Source organism: Gadus macrocephalus, chromosome 13 (genome assembly GCF_031168955.1).
Source record: "Gadus macrocephalus chromosome 13, ASM3116895v1".
Lineage (NCBI taxonomy): Eukaryota > Metazoa > Chordata > Actinopteri > Gadiformes > Gadidae > Gadus > Gadus macrocephalus.
In genome coordinates, this window is record NC_082394.1 from 21,870,708 (window position 1) to 21,895,844 (window position 25,137).

Below are 25,137 nucleotides of genomic sequence, written 5' to 3' on the forward strand. Positions count from 1 at the left end.
GGGCACCGTGACGCACGGGGGGCGGTGCCTCATGACGCGCTGCTTTACGAACGGCGCACCGCCCCTTTACAACCCTGCTCTTCTGGAAACAATGTCCACACACGACTTTCGTTTGTCGACTAAAAAAAACCACCAAGTTAGGCTACTTGACGTTTGCCAGTGGTGGAACTAGTCGAATATAATCCGGGGTCCGATTTGGTGATATCGAGTAAAAGGGGCCAATAGGAAATCAAACTCATTCATAATAACAATGGCAGCACATGATTTTAATCTCTTACTAGCGACAGATTCATACAAGGTGAGTGACCCTTCTCTTACCGATGACTGACAGGGCTGTTCCTCTGGGTGTAGTAGGGTCTTGGTTGTGAGGAGGTTTCTTGTGGATGATGTGACGAAGCTTAAAGACAATATGATAAACATGACTGGTTTGGATGATAAACCACGGTGTTCTGAACTTGGTTTAATGGGACCAAACCACAGGCACTTGATCTCAATGAAAAAGGTCGAAATGTATCTGTATGTGGCGGGTCTTAATAATATCTGTTTCTAAACATATAGAGTTATGGAGTTTGTAGGAGAAAGGGTGAACATTTGGGAGTATTGTTCTCTGAGGAGAATGACCTTAGCGATTCACGGAAAACGAAACACACAGGCATGTTATGTTTCGTTTTCACTTTGGTTCGTCACAAAATGAAGGCTTCGCCGACCTCCATTAACTCGCTTCATATCTTCTGATGGCTGGTCCCGTGCCCCATGTGGGACCGTCCCACCACCGGCATCGGTCACCTAAATGTCGGATGTCACGGCAACGTAAGCTCCTTCTCCGGTTTCCTGAAACCAAGTGGGCCCGATGCCTACTGGCTGACCTTTCAGCTCCACTGAACCCAGGGGTCCAGTCCTGAGAGGGGGACTGGTCCTTTGTGGGGTACTCTTCCTCAGAAGGGAACTGGTCCTGTGAGGGGACCTGTCCTGGGCGGGGAACTGGTCCTGGGCGAGGAACTGTTCCTGAGAGGGGGCCTGCTCCTGAGAGGGAACTGGTTCTGAGAGCGGGACCGGTCCTGGGTGGGGAATTGGTCCTGAGAAAAGGGGGCCAGGACCTGAGAGGGCGAGACCAGGGCCTGAGAGGGGACCAGGATCTTAGAGGGGTTGAGGACCGTTTGAATATCAGGACAGAGTGATAATGATGGAGCTGCTGATTGGACATTGTGGAGAGCTCAGCTTCAGACCCGCCGGGCTGCCAGGGTTATGATCATTTCATTAACATATCACAATCTGATGCCATTCTCATTAGTTTAAACCTAAATGGTATTTGAAAGCTTGATTGTTGGGCTAGATGTATAGAAGGTAGCCATATAGTTTATATTAGCCATCTTTTGATGAACTAAGGTCTTAGTGTCCCAGTGTACTGCTGTTACCTGTGTAATGACGCTTGTATAATTATAGCGTCATTCTGAGGTGTGGTCAAGGCCATTTCAATTTAATGACCTTTATCTAATCACAAAACCAGTTGGCAAATTACCCTCCAAATCGATGTACATAATGAAGCCTCTAGATGTACAACAACATGTCAGATTGAAGCTATGAGCATTACATGATGTGAAGGTGATTGATCCATTTGTAGAAATGTAATTGATTGATGAGTGTTGGTGTAATTTGGTCTTCAGGGTTGATTTACCTAAGGTAGTTTACCTCAACTGAAATGGAAACTTGTTTTTCTAGAGACATTTTGTGAACCCAGCCACCCGTTCAGAACTAGATGGAACGATGTAAACGGATGAACTCCTGCTAACAGAGCTATGTTAAAGAGTTAGGACCACAGTAGATCACTTGTTGGTTTCCCCTCACGTTTGCATCATGGGACCTAGCAGGTTAATTTCATTAGGCCTTGTGCTGATTATCCTGCCACTCTGCATCCCATGATCTCAGGGCCTCTAACAGAAGCACCATGACAGCAGCAAAAGCTTTGGGGCCAAAGTGTTCAGGGTTTAGATGAGACTGAATGTGGACTCCGGTTCACATTCCCACATGTTCCTGGAAGGGAACAAATGGAAACCTAATTCATACGAGTTTGGATACCGTACGGATGTTTGTGTGTTGAAGGTCCCGTTTTGTGTGGATTCCATTCCAGTTTTGTATTGGTCAACAACACTGTTGTTATCGACCCAACCATGTTGTCTCGGATCACTAGGTTAGGAACCACGGTTCTGTTTACCGTATTAAAGAGCAAACAGTGACTCTCTGAGCTACCAACAGCAAGAGTCAGGCCAGCACTCTAATCATTAAAGTCATTAATTATAATACATGGTCTTATTCTGCACGGAGAAAATAAAAAAGAGCCCTCAAACCCTATAGGTTTAGCATGCAATAACATGGTTCATTACTTCTCGGATTTTGTGGAACGTTGTTTCAGAAATTTTGGGGCAAATAAAAGTTTCCTAAAGAGATGTGTGATCATTAGTTTTCTTATCCAGAGAAATGTCTGGGAATGACAATATTACACACTGCAACATCTCAATCAAGCCATTACCATTTGTAAAGCAAATTTCATACCAAACAAAATGCAATCTCAATGTCTTCCCTGGAAACCCTTGCCATCTTCTCTCTTCCCGTTCTCTCCTAGATCACGCACTACAAGCAATACCCTCCCAACGTCAGCAAGATCTATTCCTACTTTGAATGCCGGTGCAAGAAGGGTTCCCCGTTCAACGAGGTGGTGTTCTTTGGGCTCCAGTACCTGCTGAAGAAGTACCTCACAGGTACCTTTTCATAGCAATTATTATATTATATATTATATATATATATATAATATTATTATGTATTGCAACATTTTTCAATAGTAAAAAAGACGGCACAGAGCACACTAATATACAATATGAACTAATATACAACATAATAGTTGGAGATAATGTCTGGTACTCTTGCTGCCCCTTCTCACCCTTCAGTAAGTAGAATCCAGATCTTTATTTCACCAGATGACGCTGTTGATTTTAGTCCTAAGGTAATATTTAACAGAAATAAAGCAAAGAAAACAAGCACACCTGACTGATAGCAACCCAAGTACTGTTTGGGGTCACTTCTGTTTTCACGTACCAGTGATTAGCCCACTATGGGGGGGGGGGGGGGGGGGGGGTTGAGGAAAGGCAAAAGAAACTATCGTTACAATAGACCTTTATTTTTCACACACACACACACACACACACACACACTAATTATCGCTGTCTTGTGCACTCTGAAGATAAATATTGGCAATATTTATTGTAGCAACCATATTTTGTGGCTGCAGGACAGGTTGAGAGAGAGAAGGTTCAGCAGTGAGCCTGCCATGGAGTTTGGCAATATATTACTCCTATTCAAAGAAATTACTAACCCTAACCCAAATAGAGTTGGGCAATAACCCTAACCCTAACTTACAGGATGCTTTCACATTTGACGGTAGACTAATAAAATGAACAATGATCCCTTGGTCATCCTCTATATTATTAGTCAAATATTCTGGTTCTGCGCTGGTTGTTCTTGGCTCTGTGTTCCTCTCAGCACCGTCTGTATGCGTTCCCTCAGGTGCTGTGGTCACGGAGGAGAAGATCCAGCAGGCCAAGGTCTTCTACCAGATGCACTTCCGCCAGACGGTGTTCGATGAAGACGGCTGGAGGAAGATACTGGAGGTATGAAAGGCGAGCCTTTCTCTCTACGCTCAGACAGATCTTAGCCTCCATTTAGTCTTGTAACAGTTACAGTATGTGTAGTTCAGCTGTATTTCTCAATCTTCGATGATGTCAGTCCTAATAAATAATTATTGCATTAATTTTAAGAACCATAGGGATACCTTTATGATCATCTTCAACAAAGACAGCATATGCTGTGGTAGCTAGCCTAAGAGTTGGTTGATGCTGAGAGGTTAGGGAGGGGCTGTGAGTGAGCCTGAGGACAGACGGTATCACTGCTCGTTCACTAAGTGTGCGAGCATCCTCTTTCCTCAGAAATACGACGGCTGGCTCCCCATACGGATCAAAGCCGTCCCTGAGGGCCGCGTCGTACCGCGGGGAAACGTGCTCTTCACCGTGGAGAACACGGACCCAGAGTTCTTCTGGCTCACCAACTACGTAGAGGTACGGTCACCATGAGGGCTGTGTCAGAGGTGGGACACTGTGGAGTAGTTAAATACACATATTGTGGTGAGCTATGGGTACGCAGCCTTTCATGAAGACATCAAAAGTTGGTCCTTTAACAACATGCTCTGTGCAGCATCATCATCATCATCATCCTCAGGGGAGTCGGGCAGTCTTTGAGTTTGTAGCGGGTATGTCTGGACTGAGTTCAGGTTTGAACACTAGTAGTGGCACCACTGAATAACCTAAGACCAGCAGAAGCGTTTGTGTTGAGGGACACCAGTGGGCCACTAGATGGTGTAGTATAGTGTGGGGCACTACACTAGATGGTGTTGTGTGGTGCACTACACTAGGTGGCGTAGTGTGATGCAGCACACTATGTGGTGTACAATACAACTTTATCAATCCCACTATGGGCAATTTGTTTGAGTGTAATGAGTGTAGTGTGGTTTACACTAGATGGTATTGTGTGGTGCACCGCACTAGATGGTGTTGTGTGGTGTACGACACTAGATGGTGTATGGTGGTTCACTACTGCAGGACCGCTGACAGCCTAGATGGGCTCCCTACACTGGTCATATGCTGGTCATTTACCAGTATAATTCAACTCCAATTGCACATTATTTACAACTTCAAGTAAAGACAAGTTATTCTATTTTTGTTCTTCTGTCTTGTAATGTTGTGGTCATTGTAACACTGTACTGCATTATAATCACATTTTAACCATTCGGTCTAGGCTTTTTTCCAAAGCGAATCACAATAAGTGGCCTTCATTTGTCGACTGAACAGAGAATGCCCGCTTAAATGGGAGCCTAAATGTATTGCGTGTTATGCATATGTTGGCTTTAAAGGTTGGGTACGGAATTTGCTTTTTTGGCCATTTTTGCAAAATTACTTGAAATCCTTATCATAACCCGCTTACAGCCACTGAGTTAGAAGTACTGACATGAAAATTAAACAAGTCAATCATCTGTGGAACGGGCAGGGCTCGAAAAACTCCAGCCAATCATTTGGATTGCCACCTCGTTGCATTGGACAGTAAGTAGGTCAATCAAACGGTCGTACTGCACTCCCCCTCCCCCGCGCCCCGCGCGCCACCCCTTCGTGCAGTACTCGTGACCCAGAGCTCGTGACCCAGAGCAAGCTCCTGTTTGTTGTTATCCTGCGGTAGCTACTGGAACTAGTTAATCCACATTTGGACCTAGCAGTAGAAGACAATTTCCATGGCAGACAAGATGCCACCACCACCACCAGCAAAGAGAAGGAAAACTATTTTTCAGAGAGTAATTGATAATAAAAACGCTGAAAGAGAAAAACTGAAATCAAGAATAATCCTAGGCGCTGCTTTCGAACGTTGACGGCAAATGAAGGACGAGAAGGGTCTAAAAACCGATGCTTGTGTGGCGGTTGACATAGTTTCAAAGTTTATACCGTTTATACTCGGTAATACCGGTGTTGAGACGAGTGTATTAGCCTACTCGTTGTGAAAATGTCCACACCGCAGCAACCCTAGTGAAAACCAGGACTTCCAATACAATTATATGAAACAAACATACATTTTCTAAAAATAGTAATGATTTATGTGACCGTTTAATGTTTATAACATCTGGTGCAACCATAGCCGCGAGAACGTATTCTCAGCAGGGGGTGCTGGAAAAAAAAAACTCAGCCTGCACTAGACTCGCAACTCGTTACATTGATAAAAAAAGATATATAGCAGCGCAGCTCAATTACACCAGTCCATGCGCGCACAGTTGAAAATCGATCGTTGTGTTCACTTTCTTCACACCATGGTTCACATCCAGCTGCTCACAGAACAAGTTTAGCGCACCACCGCTACCACCCTCACACTTTTTCATATAACCTTTTTTCAGCACTAGCCGGTCATATGAGCATTAAATAAATGCTGCGTCTCAAAATGCCTTGGACAGCAGCGAGGATGACTCGCTTTGCCACGGGCCGAAACAGTTCGGAGCGACCACAGCCAGAGCGAACACAGCGGGGCAGAGGAGTGTCAGGAATAGTCTTTGGTGTACACATCAGTACGGCCTATTTGCACTACTGTTTAGTGGCAATGCAGTGTTTTATTCTATGCCTTTTTATTTTCGTATATTATTTCAATGAATACAATTTATTTATTCATAAAAACAAGATCTGGTCTTCAAATCTTTTTTCCAAATATAGGTCGTCTTACAATGGGGTTTGTGTTTATATTCGGACCAATACGGTACAGCGGGCGCTCACATGACGTTAAGCATTTCCTGGTGCATAATGTGACGCTTCAGAACCTAAAATCCCGTTTCTCCCCGTTGACACGACAACACATAACCGGCGTTTTCAGAAATCTCCACTTTGGCCGGAGTTTTTAGAAATGATCGTTTTCTGTGATAAGACAGGGCCTCGGACAGGGGGTGTTGCAGCACCCCCAGCACCCCTACTTCCCGCGGTACTGGGTGCAACTTACAGCTGAATGTAGTGCCATGTTGTTAAACGAAAACCTACGCTAGCCTGGCTCGCTCTCGCGCATCTCTGTTCGCGCTCGTGCATGATTGCGCGTCCAGGTACTTGGAATGGGTGGAGTCAGAGTCAGCGTTGAAGGAGAGGGGGTAGGACCATTTGAGTTGTGTATTTTCAAAATCTGCTGGCGTTTCGCAAATCGCATACCCAACCTTTAAGTAAAGCACCTCAACATGTTACTACTCTCATGAAAAGGTTGTAGTGTTTGCTTTGGTTTATTGTCAAGTAGAAACGAACCACTCCTACCCTGTGGACGTCAGAACACCGAGGCCATATTAGTCCGTTGTCAATGGTAATGAATGAATCGATAGTGGGGGACAAAGTCTTTAGAGTTGCATCATATGCCATGTCGCCATCATCCTTTCGCAATAAGCTACGGCTAACTACTCCATTCGTTGAATCTTAACGTGTTATTGGTGTGTGTGTGAGGTTTTGGTTTGCCGTCTTTCACTACTTAATCTTGAGAAAGGTGTGAGCGTGTTAATGGGTGACCCTTTGTTCTTTTCACTAATCCAATAGTTGTGAATACATGCTCCAAATACCTTTTTGAATTCAATAATGTATTTTAGTATTTGGAATAATGCATGAGCCTGACTATATTTTCGTTTTAGGTGCATTTGTAAAGATAACGTTTTATTGAAGTTCTGTGATGGCCTAGTGTTGCGGTTATTGTTACATCTACATGTAATATATTTACATCCTAACCATTTTTTTCGACAGGAAGCAAGTCCGTTGATATGCTCCAACTAGGTGATGCACCCTGCGTCACCTATGTGGTTTAATCTGGTTTGTTGATCTGGTTTATTGCAGAAGATACTGAACATGGCAAGGGTGCTCCGCTGCCATCCAGGACAGGGTGTGTGTGTGGTGACGGCTGGTTTAACCTGTTGCACACTGATTACTCAATGCGCAACAGGTACAGGCTTCAACCATTCATTCTCCACACACACTCCCACACAATAATTGTATCAAAAGTGACAATGCAAAAGTTCTGTTAACAAACCTTAGTTAAAGTAAAACGGCAATATATCCCAGTCTAAAATGCCTGCTTGAATAGAAGTAGCATGATTAGCTATAGTTAATCTAAGTGGACTGACAATATGAAGACGAAGCTGGAACTATGAATAACTCAAAGTCAATGTAGTGTTAGTTTTTAAATAAAAGGCCTACTATACACTTTATTTATTTTTAAATGTGTTGATTTTCTTTAAGCTTCTCCTCCTGTGTGGGATGGGGGAGGGGGTTGAAAAGGCCAAAGAATACAAGAGGCACTTCCACTTACTAGTCTCGCACATCTTTCTCAAGGCAAAGTTATGAAAGAGGACCGAGACAAATACATGCCCCGATATATAAGGTAGTTCGCTGTAAAGAAAACTCAGAGTTAATATGACAGTTGAAGAATGTCTGTTCCTTACAAAAACACAGTAGCTTCGGTTTTTTCCAACTAACTCAACAAGTTTTGAATTATATTGTGGATGGGCTCTGATGTTGATACCAAATATATGCTGGATGCCTTATTTAGGAAACATGTTACGGTCTGGCTGGAAAACAGATAGCTGACAGAAGGAACCTTTTTTAGGAAAAGGTCAAAACGTCACAACAGATTTTTACATCAATCGAACTGAAACCCTGATGTTATGTCACCAGCTGTGAGTGGGTTTAGCCATTACAAACCTTTTGAAAATCTCCCTTTGCCTCTCTTTTAGTGACAACACAAGTGGTCTGTCATTTCCAGATGTATACTGGTTAGATCCGTCGACCAGCCTACCCAGTGAACTTTAGCAAATTATACTTTTCTATCCATCATACATCTAGGTGGACACGGCCACTTGTGATGTCACTTGGGTGCACTCACACTAGGCCATCTGGCCGTGGCCGTGGCCGTTTTCACACCTAACCGTGCTCAAATCTGCCAGTGTGAGTGTGGCCAGTCTGGCCAGGCCAATTTGGCCACTTGGGAGAGGTGTGCTGCTACGGTACGGGCCGCTACAGTACAGATGCTAATGAGCCGACACGCGCACACGCACGGCTATGCAACCTGAGCTGGATGACGTAAGTCCATGCGACGACCACGGACATAATAAAGGCGACGAGCCTTCTTACCCAGTAAACGGTAAACATATGGCCAGATGGCCTACTGTGAGTGCAGGCCAGAGAACAATGGGGCCATTTGAGCACGGTTAGGTGTGAAAACGGCCAACGGCCACGGCCAGATGGCCTAGTGTGAGTGCACCACACAGGAAAAGGCAGATTTTACAATGGTCTGTAATGGCTAGACCAACTCCCAACATGTGACGTTATATCATCCCTTTAATACACTCACGCGTAACAAGAGAACGCTCATTGATTTGCTCTATGGGAGATGTATACAGGGGACCGAGAGAGGATGGTGAAGACAGGCCTGTTGGGTGGCCGTTGAGTTACGACATAAAATGTATTATTTTAACAATGTTTCATGATTAAGCCAGCGTTTGGAGAATAACTATCTTCACTCCTATCTTCACTCCTATCTTCACTCCTATCTTTACTCCTATCTTTACTCCCATCTTCACTCCCTCTCGTACCCTCTCTCTCCACTGGCCAGACCATGCTGGTCCAGATGTGGTACCCTATAACGGTTGCCACGGTGTCTAGGGAGTTCAAGAAGATCCTGGCCAAGCACCTGCGGGCCAGCAGTGGGAGCACCGAGGGCCTGGATACTCGGCTGCACGACTTCGGCTATCGCGGCGTCTCCTCCCAGGAGGTGGGTTCCAGGACAGCTGTCTGATGAGGTTTATGTGAATGGTGTTTACATCAATGCCTTGTTTGTTGAAATGGAGGTCAATATTAAAAAAAATGTCAACAAATAACTATAATATATGTAACATAACTTAATGTATGCACTTATTGTATGTCGTCGGCCTGGCACAAAGAAAAATCCTTATCCTGGCTAAGTTTGTTGTATAAAGGGAATTTTTAGTGCTTCGCACTTGGTTATTTGAACATCCTTACTATACCGACAGCGATATATTGTTTCTTTCTTCTGACAAATGTACTTGTTCTAAGTCACTTTGCATAAAAGCATCTGCTAATTGCCCCAAATGTAAATGTAACATAATAAAAAAGTAAATATGGTACTGCAATGAGCTGTGGCTGCCACTTTGAGCTTGTGCTGTGTAAAGGTCCTCGGGCCCTGACCCCAGACCTGTGGCGCGTTGACTCACCGTAACGCAATCCCCTCTCCTGCTGCTCCCCAGTCAGCAGCTCTGGGAGGAGCCGCTCACCTGGTAAACTTCTGTAGCACAGACACGGTGGCAGGACTGCTGATGGCGCAGCGCTACTACAGCTGTCCTATGGCCGGCTTTTCCATCCCGGCAGCGGAACATAGGTATGTGTTGGAGCCGTGGCATCAAGCGGTGGTACGTGGTTCTGTGTCACCGCTAAAGTGCAGCCCTCTGCTGCAGTCAAGGAGGGACATATGGAGCTTTGTTTAAGCTAGCTAAACACCGTAGCTAGCTCACTTTAGTTTCTCAGACGCAGAGACCTACGGAACTGTGCAATGGAATTAGACGTCATATATGAACCAATCATAAGGCTTGATTTGAGCTTCCCGTTTCATAAATACATATATATTATTCACACGGACAGCGATAGTATGCACTTTCACCCTCCTTATCTCTAAAGGTACAAAACCTTTGCAGTATTGTAATAGACACCTGTATGGTGTTTGCAGAAAATGAAATGTTTGTGTGTTATGGTAAGTAGATAACAGCATCAATAGCAGCCGATAACAACACACACTAATAACTCTGTGAAGCCATTGGAAGATCAAATGTATGCATAATGCTTCCTGGCCGAAATGTTGTGAATTGAAGGTCACATGGCTTCTCATTCTTCTTGGTCTTTTCTGAAAAGCACCATCATCTCCTGGGGGCGAAGCAGAGAGAAGGAGGCCTTTGAGCAGATGCTAGAGCAGTTCCCCACCAGCCCGGTGTCCGTGGTCAGCGACAGCTACGACATTTTCAAGGCCTGCAAGCACATCTGGGGGGACAAGCTGAAGGACCGCGTGATGGAGCGCTCCGAGGACTCCTGTCTGGTGATCCGGCCCGACTCCGGGGACCCCACCGAGACCCTGCTCCAGGTACAGACCTTACCGCCTCGATCTGCCGCTGGAGCTCAGGGGAGAGGAGCGTACTGCATTGTGGGAGGGAAACAAGATAAGATACCATGGTCATGAAGTAATCCCAGATGGAAAACACAGTGGGTGTCACAGCAGGAAGTTCTTCCCTGATCATCATCCTCAATTTGTATTTTGTTCCACTCTCAGAATCAATTCACAATACACGCTGAATACATACGTTGCATTATGTTATAATCATAATGACTTTGGTTGAACTCTGGTTCAAATATATACGTATGGAAGACAAGCTGAACACCAGTGTCTGCAAATGTTTCAAATCCACCCCATGTCGTCCGGCCCCTGTAGAACTACGCTTAACTTTAAAATAGTAGAAAAAGAGTCGATTTTTACTTAAAGGGGACATATTATGAAAACAACACTTTTCCTGAGATTTGGGGTGTTGTTTTGGGTCTCTGGTGCTCCAACACGCATACAAACTTTGAAAAAAGTCAGTATGTGATTTTTTTGAGTGAGATATGCATTTCTGAAAGTACCGCATACAGTTACCAAACTAGCGAGTCAGTTTCGGCACACCCTCCTACGTAGGAAGGGGGCACAGTTGAATATTACCTCCCAGCTCAGCTCCCGGAGTACAATCCCTTTCTCCTCCATTTCGCGGTTCATGGACTTCAGAGAGTCAAGGCTAAAGTTCCTTTCCCCCGATTCTTCTCAACAATGGCCGAGATATCCCCGACTATGAGTCTTTACTTAAGTACCAGAGACGTCAGACGCAGTCTTTATGATTCATAATATCATCCGAGGCGCACATAGCTTTTGTCCGTGATATTAGATATAATATTATATAAATACCCATATATAATAATATTATTATTATATTATATTATATAGATATAGAGCTCCAGGAGTCTGCAAACAGCAACAATCCCTTCTCCTCCATGCTGTGGTTCAGCCTGACAGCTCATTGGTCAATGGGCAGCAGCTAATTTGCATTAAAGCTACAGACACCAGAAACAGCACATTCTGAAGCAATTGAAACATAGGGGAATAGCATTAGTGAGATTTTTTTTCCCTACTTTTTTTTTTCCTAGCTATTTCCAGCAAACAGACATTTCAAAAACATGTTTTCTGGAACTCAAATACTATGTTTACTTGTTATGTTATTAAAACACCATAATATGTCTCCGTTAACAAAGCTACAAAGGGTGCACAGTCCATGTTTTAGTTTCCGGGCCTTGTACCGCCATGGATTCTAATAGGACTGTTGGCCCTGAGCTAAATGGTAAATGGTAAATGTACTGCATTTAAATAGCTCTTTTCTAACCAGTAGCCACTCAAAGCGCTTTACAATATTGCCTCACATTCACCCATTCATGCACACATTCATACACCCCCGGCGGTGTCAACCATGCAAGGCGACATCCAGCTCATCAGGAGCGGTCCGGGTGAGGTGTCTTGCTCAGGGACACCTTGACACCAGGGATCAAACCAGAAACCTTCCGGTTACCAGCCAACCCGCTCTACCTCCTGAGCCGCATGCCGCCCCGTGCTCTAGTGGCCTACAGCATGGCCTTTAGTGACCCTTCATGTCACTAAAGGCCTTGTGTTGTCTCAGGTGATCCAGATCCTGGAGGAGTGCTTCGGAAGCTCTGTGAACTCCATGGGCTACAAGCTGCTGCCGTCGTACCTGCGGATCATCCAGGGGGACGGCATTGACCTGGGCTCCATCGAACAGGTCACTGCAAACGCTTTTCTCTGTGCCCAGCATCTCTTAAAGGCATACTATTAAACTTCCCAGCACCTCTAGGTATCTTAAAGGCATAGTATTAAAGTGGAAAGGAAGCAATCAAATAAAACAGATGTCTATAGCACTAGTTAAATATTTCAATATACCATAAATACAAATAAAGTCGGAAATATGACCCATTATTCAGAATAAAGCACAAACAAGTTGCATAAATTATAATGTTTTCAGCCTGTGCGCCGCCATCTCTGTTTTCAGAATACGATGACGTCACGAGAATGGTTGGTAACATTCTATGTTGTTTACATAGCGGCTCATAGCCTCTCTGGTAGCTTACTGCATCAACAAAATGGATATATATTGCACATTATATATATATATATATATATATATATATATATATATATATTTATACAACGGGGGGCCTAAATCCAGCGATCTGATTGACTTTCGTTTTGCCATAATAGTAACCGTAGAACAATAGAAACAAGGCTAATCTCACTATGACGCGCACGTCATAGACACACTACATTTAAAAAGAAACCAAGAAAGTCAAAGTAGCCGTTTTATTAAAGAATACAAAAAAGTAGTCCCTCCTGGCTGCCTTCAAAATGCACGACGGTCGCTATGCAACACACTTTAGCGTCCCTCCGAGAGAAGGCTCGGCTAGAGCAGTTCGCCGGCAATTTATCCTATGGGAGCAGTTCACTCACCGTGTGCCTAAGCTTTCGTTAGTCTCTCCATCGCCTTGCTCACTCCCGGAGTAACAACATAAACTACTTTTATACTTTGTATTGTAACCGTTTCTACTTCCAGGAGTGATATGCAAACTTTCACAAAATGATTGGGCGTCATAGCAGTTATGTATACGCTCATTATACAACAGTTAGAAACCTATCAGATCGCTGGATTTAGGCCCCCCGTTGTATAATATATATATATATATATATATATATATATATATATATATATATATATATATATATATATATATATATATATATATATATATATATATATATTTTTTTTTTTTATATACATGGAGGAGATAATGTGGAGGAGATAATAACTGACATCTCCCGGCTCTGCCCGTCAACAGGATGTTGTTTACAGCTATGAAAAGTAGTACACGGGTGCAGCAGCTGGGCTACCATGCTGCCTTACAGTTCGTTCATTTCATGATACATGTAATTGTCGTGCCATTTGGGTGTGCACATGAATGTGCGAAAATAGTGCAACCGACAGTGTTTGCAAATGGATTATTTCCGAAATCAATGGATTATTTTGGCGATGGATTCGAAATTATCAAGAGCATGGAGCGAGCAAGTCTGCAAACAAGACAATCTTCAAACAGTGAGTGTACTCATTTCTCTGTTTCTCTAGTACTAGAAGCTAAGTTTACCTCTCGTTCCTCTGCGCTCTTTCTCTGCGCATAAGAGCAGCGCCCGGGTCCGATTTGACAGGTCTGTCCGTATCTCCAGCACTATAGCCACTAAAATTAAAAATTGTTGGCACATCATCTGGCTTCAGGCGATTGGTGGGACAGCAAAAGCTCCCTCTTCAATGTAATCAGCCTCTATAAAGTGGTCGCTACATACTCTCTGCCCTGATCCCATTCGGGGGCTGAGGCGTTTCAATGCAGCTAACCATCTTCGGAGCAGTTTAGGCTTCTTGACAGGAATGACATGGAAATAACTATTTTACCACTCTCTTTTACCCGATAATATTTGTTTGAACAGCCAGGGGCAATACAAAATGACCCCCCTGTTCTTCTTCCAAGATTTGACATGTTTATTTGAAAGCGCTAACCATTCTGATGATGTAGCGCCTGCATTTTTAAAACATGGCCGCGCCCTAGTTGCGAAAGTCGTTATCAACATGTAATTTTCCAGTGAAACTACTTGAATTTCAGGTTTAATGAAAATCCATGTATTTTCAAAAATGAAAAAGCAACCAAAAAATTGTCACAGTTCTCATTGCTTCATTTCCACTTTAAACTACCCAGTACCTCTTAAAGAAATAGTATTAAAGAACCAAGCATCTCTTTAAAGCAGGGGTCTTCAACGTTTTCCAGGCCATGGACCCCCAAACTGATGGAGAGATGGAGCGGGGACCCCCTACTTATATATTGTGTAAAATTATGTTTTATATAAAACTGGTCCTATAGTGCCATGATTAAATGTACCTTGTTATTTAGCATTCAATACTAAGATATTCAAATAATGCAAAGGTTCATTTATTAATGTTTTTATTTTAAACATGTGCAAGGTACAGTGAGTAGGGTGGCCATGCCACTGCCATTCATAAACATAACATAACATAATAAACTGATACCTGCCAAGATCACTAATGTCTGTCAATTGCATGTAATCATGCATAAAAGCTATTCTAATGGACATTTTTAAAATATAAATGTGGAAACGAAAATTAGTGAAGTTTGTTAGTGTCTTTCTTACCACTCCGCAAGTAGTCGGTTGCTAAGCGACGTCAACATCTTTGAAGGACTATTTCTCTGCTGATCGCTTATTTTCCCTATAATGACCGGTGTTCTGTACATTATCCCTTACATAACAGAACTCTCTCTCTCTCTCCCAACAGTCTTGGCTGTGCACTCTCATCCAAATACGTATTGTTTGCGACGGAGGAGGGGGTAGATATAAAGACCGGACGAGAAACAGACGTTGCTGTGCTGTCCTTCTTTCTAATTGAAGGAGCAGGTAGAGAAAAGCTCTCTCCTGCTGGGCTTTCATTAAAATCAAATACATACAAATGTCGCGTCCAGATGTGTCAGGTGTGCGGGAGAGACATACGAACGTACGCTTACCACTTTTGTAAATGCCATATATATAGTACATTCGGATCGCATGATAGGAATAGATCTATTCCGATTAGAAATCGGATCAAACGCAGCTAGAGGGTTGGATTCATGTTAATGTGTATTTAAAGTAATTTCAATTTGTGGAAAAAATTGTGGGGGGAATATAAAAAAAAGAAGTAATCAACCAAAACTTTCGTGACCCCCCTGCAGTACCTCCGCGGACCCCTGTTGAAGACCTCTGCTTTAAAGGCATAGTATTAAACTACCCAGCATCTCTTGGTGTCTTGAAGGCATAGCATTAAACTACCCAGCGTCTCTTAAAGGCATAGTATTAAACTAACCGGGATCTCTTAAAGGCATAGTATTAAACTACCCAGTCTGTGTTCCCTCTGACCCTGGTGTGTACCCCCTCTGCAGATCCTGCAGAAGCTGAGGGATGAGGGCTGGAGTTCGGAGAACGTGTTCTTCGGCTGCGGCAGCGCCCTGCTGCAGAAGATCAACCGAGACACGCTGAACTGCGCCTTCAAATGCAGCTACGTGGAGAGCAACGGCCAGGGGGTAGGTCCAGGGGCGCTTGAGGGCTTCTCTCAGAGATGGAGCTGCCTCCTGACTGTGTGATGAAGAAAAACTTATTTTTCGGACATGTCGGCCAGCAAAATATTTGATTCAATATTAGAGCATGATCATGGGAAAGTACAGGCAGCTAAGTTACCAAGGATACATTCAGTAAGACAATGGGTGACCAAGATTCTTATAGGGGAACTTTTGCATTGTGGGTAGTAAATACAAAGGTAACAAAGAGTGGGAGTGTCAATCATAGAAAGTTTAGAATTTGTCATGGTTGAGGTGTCATGGAGAGGCCAAGTTAAAGGAGACATATTATGGTGTTTTCCCAACAAGTAAACATAGTATATGAGTTCCTGAAAACATGTTTTTGAAGCTGTTTGCTGGAAATAGTTTTTTGTAAAGAAAATCTCACTACCGCTATTCCCCTCTGTTTCAGTCCCTTCAGTATGCTCTGTTTCTGGTGTCTGTAGATTTAATGCAAATTAGCTGCTGCCCATTGACCAATGAGCTGTCAGAGTGAACCACAGCATGGAGAAGTGATTGTTGCAGTTTGCAGACTCCTGGAGCTCTATATCTATATAATATAATATAATAATTATAATAATAATAATAACAATAATAATATTATTATATAATATAGGTATTTATATAATATTATATCTCATATCACGGCCAAAAGCTATGTGCGCCTCGGATGATATTATGAATCATAAAGACTCGTAGTGGGGGTTATCTTGGCCATGGTTGAGAAGAATTGGGGGGAAAGGAACTTTGGCCTTGACTCTGTGAAGTCCATATTGAACCGCAACATGGAGGAGAAAGGGACTGTACTCCCGGAGCTGCCGGACTGCCGCCGAAGCTTCGGCGGCAGTCCGGCAGCTACGGCGGGGGGAGCTCGGCGGCAGTCCGGCAGCTCCGGCGGAGAAAGGGATTTTACTCTCGGAGCTGAGGTGCCGGGCTGCCGCTGAGCTCCCCCCCGCCGGAGCTGCTTCTGAAATGTCTGCTTCCGAAAACATCTCCGCCCAGCGCTCGTCCGCTGGTCCACAAAATCCTAGCTATGCTCTGATTGGAGGGGGGTGGGGAAGTGGGAGGTAATATTCAAATGTGCCCCCTTCCTACGTAGGAGGGGGCGCCAAAACAGACACGCTCGTTTGGTAATTGTAGGCGGGGTACTTTCAGAAATGCATATCTCACTCAAAAAGACATGTACAGACTTTTTTCAAAGTTTATATGCGTGTGGGAGCACCAGAGACCCAAAACAACATCCCAAATCTCAGGAAAAGTGGTGTTTTCATAATATGTCCCCTTTAAACTGCAATACACTATGGGGGAAGTGGGTATGCAAGTATGCGAGGGTGGGGCTGCACGACAGTTAAAGCAATCTAGTCAACAAAGATATCAGTCGATGGGCATGGCCTTAGTATCAGACTTTGTTGCTACAGTAGCAATACAAATGTAAACTATCTTAACACCTCTCAGTCAGAGGGAGGAAGGGAGGTAACTGTAGGACCAATGACCAATGTATAAAATACATTTTAAAGTGACTAGTATTTATATATATAAACAAGGCTAATCTAATATTTTTATAATTATAGTTATGATTAATACTTCCACGACAGTGTGGCTCTCTCTGAGACGGAGCGGGCCCCTGACTCTGTGTGGCTCTCTCTGAGACGGAGCGGTCCCCTGACTCTGTGGCTCTCTCTGAGACGGAGCGGGCTCCTGACTCTGTGGTTCTTATGCTAGATGGACGTGTACAAGCTGCCCATGACTGATCCCTCCAAGGGCTCCAAGAGGGGCCAGCTGACCCTGAGTAGGAACTCTGACGGCCTGCTGGAGACGCTGGAGAAAGGGGTGGGCAAGCCTGAGGAGGTGGGTCTCGTTCACTTTCTATTCCCTTCCTTGTCACTGAAATAAGAACCAATGTCTGGGCTGGGAGCTCTACCAAGGAGGGGGAGAAGTTATCTCCAGGGGAGGAATTATCTCCATGCTGACAACCCCTGGCAGCTGTGGGATGTGTGTGTTGTGCTGCATGTAGTCTGGTTTGGGTCTGAGTCCTGAGCGGTGTGGTAGGATCAAGGGCGCGTCACATCGTAGCATTGTGCTACATAGCGCCAGAGACGCTCCACCCTCCCGGAGCAGCCAGCGTCAACCGCTCCCGGACATCCACCCTTTAGCGTAGCCTCACGGTGTCAACACTACAGGAGAATAGGAAGTGAGGTCAGAGCAGGGTGGTTCAGATAACAGGTTTGTGGAGACGAAACATAAACGGAGGAGAAAATTAACAGATGTGTGAGATCATTGAAGACAGACTAATACGTTGAAACCAAAATGGTTCCAGGTTACTCTTAAGGTTTGATGCAGGCTGAAGTTTACCAGATTGACTGACCTACCTTCTCCGCCACCTCCTTGTAAATCCCTCTATATCCTTTAGATGGCAGCAAAGTTACATCATCAGCCTAGTGAGGAGTTACTTCCTACTCTGAGACTTTTATGTCTCTTTTTCATGAATGAATATATCTTGAACCCGATCGTGTGTGTGTGGGTGGGTAGCCTTGGAGCACCACTACAGGTGATGCCCCACATCATTTCTTTACACCTTTCAGAATGCATGATATTAGTAAGTTTTACTCTCGGCCCCCATTAGAGCATGTTCATAAAAGTTATGATGGGAAATATTCTGTGAAAGTGTAAGCTACAATTTTGAACTTAAGTTAAAATCGTAATATCTTTTGAATATAATAAGGGTATTTGGGTTGGACTGGTAAAATCCCTTTGACTATTTGTAGGGTTGTCCCGTGTTGTTTGCACACAGTGCTCTTCTTGTGTACCGCTAACACCATGTTGAGGTCAATCACTGGGCAGAGTGGCCGCAGCGTCCTGGACGGTGCATTTTGGGAACACTCCGAAACGAACTGGACAAGACGCTGAGCTATTAAAGTGCTTTACCTTGTTATTAAACAGCCATCCCTACACTGCCCAAATCAGCTGCTCATTGGCTTCTCTTCTCCCAACGTCAAGATTATTGTAACTTTGATACATGATTAGAAAGGAGAAGGTGATCTGATCGTCTTTACTGACCTCCTGGTTACTGTTTGAGAGGGGTTCCTCTCTGATGCATCCTCTTTACTGTCTCTTCTCCTCCTCCTCAGGACCTCCTTGTGAAGGTGTTTGAGAACGGCTCCCTGCTGCAGGACTACTCTCTGGAGGAGATCCGCAGGAAGGCCCAACTGACGGAGGAGGACGAGGTTGCCCCACCCCGGCACAACGGGGAGCATAAGGGGTCCGGGGGGGGGCTCCACATCCTCAACGGACAGCACTGACGGGTGGGGGGGTGAAGAGCAGCCTGAAGCCCTTTTCTATGGCTGCATCTCACTAGATGTTCAGTGTGTGGACAGGATGTACCCAACACCACCATTCCCCTGTGATAATCAATAAGACATTGTTGTTCCACCATGACCGCAATAATCCAAACTCAGGGTAGATTTATGAATCTATTTCGTTCTTCCATTCTTTTCTTTCTTTCATTCTGTTTTTCCTGTTATTTAAAACGATGACGACAGTAGTGTTATGTACTGGTGGTTTCCCGCAGTAGCCCTGTATCGGATGTTTAATGGAGCCAAGACCAAGATGTGCTTTGCTATGCTGCGATGCCTTCTAATGTTTGCTTTGGTGCAAAATGTTGGAGAAAAAAGAAAAAAATGATGGAGTCAACCTAGATTTGATGTGCGTTTAGCGTTGCCTTGGACGGGCGCTTTCTCTGTTCAGCCTCACAAACCACAGTGCCCTGCTTTGGTATGAAAGCGAAAAGGCTTACTGACTTTACTGGAATTGAATAATTTTAAATCTGTATTTTTGTATGATTACATGATAGAAGAGGTTTTTAACTTTGTGAATTTTGTCTGATTTTAGTATTCATCATCCTTCCTTAAGAAACTTTGTCCTATGCCATTTATATTCAAATGTGTGGAAATTGAGTAATTGTACTAAAGACTCGCTCTGTCTCAGCATTTCTTTAAAGAAGCGGCTGTTCTTTAAAGCAGGAATATGATGTAATGTGCGATGAAGCCCATCGCCACGCAGTCCTGCAACAGGAGGACTGGACAGGAGGATGAGAACTGGTGTCTGCAACAGGAGAACTGGTGTGAACATGTGTGCAGGGGCTCACTGGGAAATCCGAAGAGCACCTACCCTTTCAGAGGATTTGGATTACAAAGTGCCTGGTTACTCGTTTATTCATTTTAAAGCACAAAAAAAATAGGTAAAATGCCTAAATTAACATTAATGAATACTAATTAAAACATTAAAATACAATTCTACTTTCAGTTATAATGTGTCTTTTTGTCAAAGTGAAATAGTCAAGCTTGGACCGATGGAAAACCTTCATCCATACCAGATAACGTATTAAGCTGTGATCAAACTAAAAACATCCCAAACTTCAGCTATAGTCATCCAAATAGGTTAACAAGAAATCAAAAGAGCACCATTTGTTGTTACACTACTGTTAATGCATCCACAATGATCTTGAGTTTTTGTGATAAATCTTCCTGCTACTCCAATAGATACACAAGCTAAACTCACTAAAACAGTCATTGGTTGACCACAATGGCCAACAATTGATGTGCTGTGCAACGCAAACATATCTAGTCCAAAAAGGTACCATGCATACATCCTGGTATGGCATAAACCTGCAGTAACTGATGTTACAAAGGTTTTTTATCTATTTATATATATAAACAAGTTTTTATTCGAAGAGTACAGATACAGAATAATAGACAAAGTGATATATACATCATGTCAGATGACTCTTGGTCTATCTAGTTTTTAATAAATGCAAAGAAGTCTTTGCTTTTCCTTCTACTCTGCATCGCCTTCACCCAATAGCCCGACATAATCAAAACATTCAACCCACCATATTCTTAATTAACGCATCAAGCCCCGCCCACGGCCAGCGCACAGGAGACTCGCGGCGTCCTGAGCGTCCAGACGCTCCTCAGACGCGTCCCGATCCCCAGCGAGCGCCAGGCCGTCCGCCGCCGAGGTAAAGAGCTTCTCTGGTTGTTATTCACCTGTACCGTGTGTCCATGTGTGTTGAAGTTTCATTGCGAGCTAAGGCTTCATAAAGGGACTAATTAACGAGTAGGCCTTCGAACTAAGGTAGGAATTCCCTACAGTGGTTTTATTGTAATGTTTGCCTTCTTCCACTCTGTAGCAAATCATTTGATTTTTTCTTTGGAATAACATATATATAGTATAGAAAATAGCACCGAATTATTGAATACAGGCATCGGTGAAGGAGAGATAGAGATCAGTGACATTAAATAACGGAAAAATGTATCACATTTCTTAATTGATCACGTACCGTTGCTGGTTGTTTTTCTTCACATTTAAGTCTGAAGGACTACTGTAGTCTATATATCTTTATAAGAATGTAACTATCACAATTTATGACTCAATGGCCTTTGAATCTTATTGACAATGGAAGGACGGCTTGGTATTCATGTCACATTTAAAAGTAGGAAAGGCTGTGTGTGATTGAAGAGGTTATGACCTTTCTCAGTATTACGGGCAGGATCTGTTGAGGCCGCCCAGTGGTTATAATGCAAGGGATTCTACTTGGAGCCTAATCTCCTCACAAGAGGAGGGAGGGATGGAGGAATCACACGGTCTGCTGCTGCCTCACGCCTGATAATCTGCTCCCCTTTTGGACCTTCTATAACCATAGGCCCAGGAAGGATTTGAACCTCCAGGACTGAGGCAGGGTGAAGCCCAGTGCGGGCACACTGCTCATGTAAGGTCTAAGCTGTGAGAAAGCTCTTCAAAACATTTGGAATGAAAAACCCTTACATTACGTGTTTCCAATTCTTGCTCAAGGGAAACCGATAACTATTAGTACTATCACTTTTCCCTAGATCTGTCTGTCTTTTTGTCTGTCTGGTGTAATATACTGCTGCTTATGGTTAAGATATGCTTTCTATGAATATATGCATAGTCAGTAGCAGTTAAGGGATGTTTAAAGAGATGGCCTGTGTATGTTAAGGTCATGTTAAGGGGTGTTTGGAGATGGCCTGTGTATGTTAATATTTCATGTTAATATTTCCATGGTAAGGGCTGTTTAAAGGGATGGTCTGTGTATCTTAATATGTCATGTTAAGGCCTGTTTAAAGGGATGACCTGTATTTGTTAATTTGTCATTTTAAGGGGTGTTTAAAAAGAGGGCCTGTGTATATTAATCTGTCATTTTAAGGGGTGTTTGGATATGACCTGTGTATGTTACTATGTCATGTTGAGGGGTGTTTGGAGATGACCTGTGTATGTTAATATGTCATGTTAATGTGACTATGTTAAGGGGTGTCGGAGGCACACCAGCGCCACCATGGGGCGTAAAGAGATCTCCTGCAGCTGGAAGAAGAGCACCAACAACATCAAGGAGGTGTTTGACTTCAAGGGCAAAATGGGAGCGTAAGTCCTGCACTGTGATGGAATGGTTGGGATTGATCCAGGAGTAATGCTATTGTGCTGGTCTTCTTGCCTCCTCGAAAGGTTGTACTCTGGGATTTATGGTGTGTTTGAGATGCAGCATACACCAGCCGCACGAGTTGAAAAGTGGTAAATCTCCCAGCTTTCTTGCAGCATTTCACCGAGGCACGTCCCCTTTTGGTCGGTCCCACTCACGGACATATTATCGAATGGACCGTGACACCGGATTCCAAAATGGTGTAATATGTAAACTGCTCAATGGCACAGGGCAAGTGGGCAACATCAAGGAGAGATATGCTTCTGAATCATGGGAGCCTAACCCTATGACGCTCATGACGTACCGGATGCAGAAATACTCTTGTTTGTTAGCATTGTTAGCATTGTAGCATCATAAGCGAGAGGTCTGGGGCCTGTACTACGAAGGTCGATTAGAGGGTTAGCGAGGTATGTTGAGCTGAAAGCCTGGGTTAGCTGTACCACGAAAGTCGATCTCTTTAAGCGTCACTGTATCAACATGGTGAAGGCTCGATTCCACCGGAGGCGTACGCGCCGCGGGACGGCTGCGCCGCGGTCACCGCTGCTGATCGCTTCCACTATAATCAATGAGACCATTTCCACCGGGCGCGCCGCGGAACGTTTCAGCAGCGTCCCAGGAGCGGCGTGCTGCGCCGCGGCGCTATCTTTCCGTCCAATTCTATTTTTGCCGCGAGCCGCTGCTAAACCGCGTCAATTTCGACAGAGCAGGTCGAGCAGGGCAGGAAGTGAAAAGTAAAAGCCATAGAGCATCCGGTCAATTTTCAAAATAAAACACAATACTCAGCTCATGTGACTTCACATCAACATTATTACGTCATGACCGGTGGGTCTCAGAGGGTCGGCAACATGGACGACGAGAGACTCATTCTCGAAGTTCAGCAACATGAAGTCATTTATGTACCAAATCATCCTTTTTTATAAGGAAAATGTCAGAAAGGACAAAGCGTGGCATTTAATTGCAATAGTTTTGGGAGTGGAAGGTGAGTACATTAGGTTTAGGATTATCGCGTGATCTCGTGATCTCGCGTGAATACGGCTGGCTCGCAAGGCAGCACTACGCTGCCGTTACGCGCCCGGTAGGAATGGACGCAGGGCAGAGGACGCGGCCGTTCCGCGGCGCAGCCGTTCCGCGGCGCGTACGCGTCCGGTGGGATCCCGGTGTTATGCTCGCAACCAAACCTGGTCGGGAGCAGCTTTTCAGCTTGCTGCGTTCGAGTATTCTCTGCGAACCGAGGAAAAGGGGCGTGTTTGTGTGTGTCACTAGGCAACGTCCTCGGTCCTCGGAGACGGATAGATAATAAAACGTACCCTGATCGGCTACTTAAATCGGCGTGCGCAGCTTCCTAGCCCCTCCTCCGACAATAGCGTCACCATTTGTGGGTGTTCCCGTGGACCTCGGCGCACTTATCGTACAGGCGTCTCTCCGGAGACAGAGGGTTTTTCGGGACAGAACCGACCCGTTGGCATTGTCTGACGATATTCTTTATGAGAGATACAGATTCTCATCAGAGGGTATTCGTTATTTGATCTTCCTTGTTGGACCGTATGTAGGCAATGCTGCACAAAGAAGCCGTGCACTTACTGTTGCGCAGTGTGTCTGTGTTTCAAGTTCGAAGGTGGCCCCGCACATTCAACGTACATTAACCTATAGTCAAGTGCCTTGTTGTCCATTATCCCTTATATAACCGCTATGTCAGTGACACAATTAGGCCTAGGCATTTTTTATTCTACAAATTCATATTGTAGCTGTGAGAATTATTAAAGGTCCCATGACATGCTATTTTATGTATTCTTTAATATAGGTATTAGTGGGCAACTAACACAGTATTCAAAGACGTTCCCGAAATTCAGCCGTGGTGCAGAGTTACAGCCACTCCGAGCCAGTCGCACATTGAGCTTCCCCCAAATGCGCTGTTTTGGTGTCTGTAGCTATAATGCAAATGAGGAGGAGCGAGGCGGGTCAAGGAGGAGGGTGGGGGTGTGGCCCTGAGCAGCTTGCAGGCACGGTACCATGCGCTCTGTTTACAGTGGATGTATCGCAATGGCGAGGCGCACACAGCCTTTAGCCGTGTTCTGTAAATATTCTAGAACACACGGGAGTCCTGGAGCTCTATATCTAAATATTATCATATAGCCTACATAGATATCTATATCATATAATATATATTATAACGGCCAAAAGCTTTGTGAGCCGATATTATGAATTTCAAACGACCGCGTTGGGTTCTCCGACGTTCCTGGTTCTTCAACGTCCTCATCAATGTGAAGTAGACTGAACCGCGACAAGGAGGAGAAAGGGATCGTTGCCGGGCAGCGCTTAGGCACCTCCGCCTCCGGCGGTGGTCCCTCAGCGGGTCTCAAGCTGGAGACATTCGCCGCCAACAATCCCTTTCTCCTCCATGTCGTGGTTCATGTTCTTGAGGGAGTCAAAGCCAAAGTTCCTTCCCCCCAATTCATTCTCAACCTTGGCTGAGATAACCCCCAATACGAGTCTCGTTGTAGAAATACCAGAGACGAGAGTCCGACAGAACGGTTATCCAAATAACAAGGAAGTGTACAACACTTGCGTTACAGTCCTGGAGCTCTATATCTAAATAATATCATATAATACATAGAAATCAATATCATTTAATACATATTATCACGGCCAAAAGCTGTGTTCGCCTCCAGACGATATAATGAATCACAAACGACTTTGTCGGGTTCTGCGACGTCTCTGGTTCTTCCACTTTCACATCAACCTGAAGTCGAC

At 44.3% G+C, this 25,137-nt stretch overlaps 2 protein-coding genes and 1 long non-coding RNA gene across 6 annotated transcripts in view; all 3 read left to right on the forward strand.

Annotated features, from left to right (window-relative positions):
• The first annotated feature begins 17 nt into the window (after positions 1 to 17).
• nampt2 (nicotinamide phosphoribosyltransferase 2) lies at positions 18 to 20,194 on the forward strand. 2 transcript variants are annotated; one of them, XM_060069154.1, is made up of 11 exons: positions 18 to 298; positions 2,621 to 2,756; positions 3,559 to 3,662; positions 3,978 to 4,106; positions 9,208 to 9,366; positions 9,860 to 9,990; positions 10,518 to 10,743; positions 12,356 to 12,475; positions 15,720 to 15,860; positions 17,616 to 17,741; positions 19,022 to 20,194. In XM_060069154.1, exons 1-11 carry the CDS (start codon positions 251 to 253, stop codon positions 19,190 to 19,192), a joined length of 1,491 nt encoding a protein of 496 aa, XP_059925137.1. In that variant the 5' UTR covers positions 18 to 250; the 3' UTR covers positions 19,193 to 20,194. The 2 variants fall into 2 exon arrangements, with proteins under 2 accessions (XP_059925137.1, XP_059925135.1); XM_060069152.1 differs by lacking the exon at positions 18 to 298 and adding an exon at positions 683 to 810.
• On the forward strand, positions 6,782 to 8,916 carry LOC132470490 (uncharacterized). The gene is made up of 2 exons (XR_009528652.1): positions 6,782 to 8,459; positions 8,852 to 8,916. It is a non-coding gene; the product is annotated as an uncharacterized LOC132470490 (long non-coding RNA).
• Positions 20,195 to 20,793: 599 nt separating the features above from the next.
• Positions 20,794 to 25,137, forward strand: part of LOC132470486 (calcium/calmodulin-dependent protein kinase type 1D-like) — a 60,313-nt gene continuing 55,969 nt past the window's right edge. The window contains exons 1-2 of one of the 3 annotated variants that reach the window (XM_060069155.1): positions 20,794 to 20,910; positions 22,219 to 22,331. In XM_060069155.1, the coding sequence (XP_059925138.1) occupies positions 22,246 to 22,331 (86 nt within the window). In that variant the 5' untranslated portion in view covers positions 20,794 to 20,910; positions 22,219 to 22,245. Of the gene's footprint in view, positions 21,027 to 21,106; positions 21,661 to 22,218; positions 22,332 to 25,137 lie in introns of those variants that run through there. The other 2 variants (XM_060069157.1, XM_060069156.1) reach the window with 2 other exon arrangements.

Bases quoted from the DNA above. Each gene is read 5' to 3' on its own strand.
- nampt2 (XM_060069152.1), top strand. From the start codon at position 754: ATGTGGGACCGTCCCACCACCGGCATCGGTCACCTAAATGTCGGATGT. The intron at 10,744-12,355 runs GTACAGACCTTA...GTGTTGTCTCAG, and splicing joins CCACCGAGACCCTGCTCCAG to GTGATCCAGATCCTGGAGGA. The intron at 12,476-15,719 runs GTCACTGCAAAC...CCCCCTCTGCAG, and splicing joins ACCTGGGCTCCATCGAACAG to ATCCTGCAGAAGCTGAGGGA.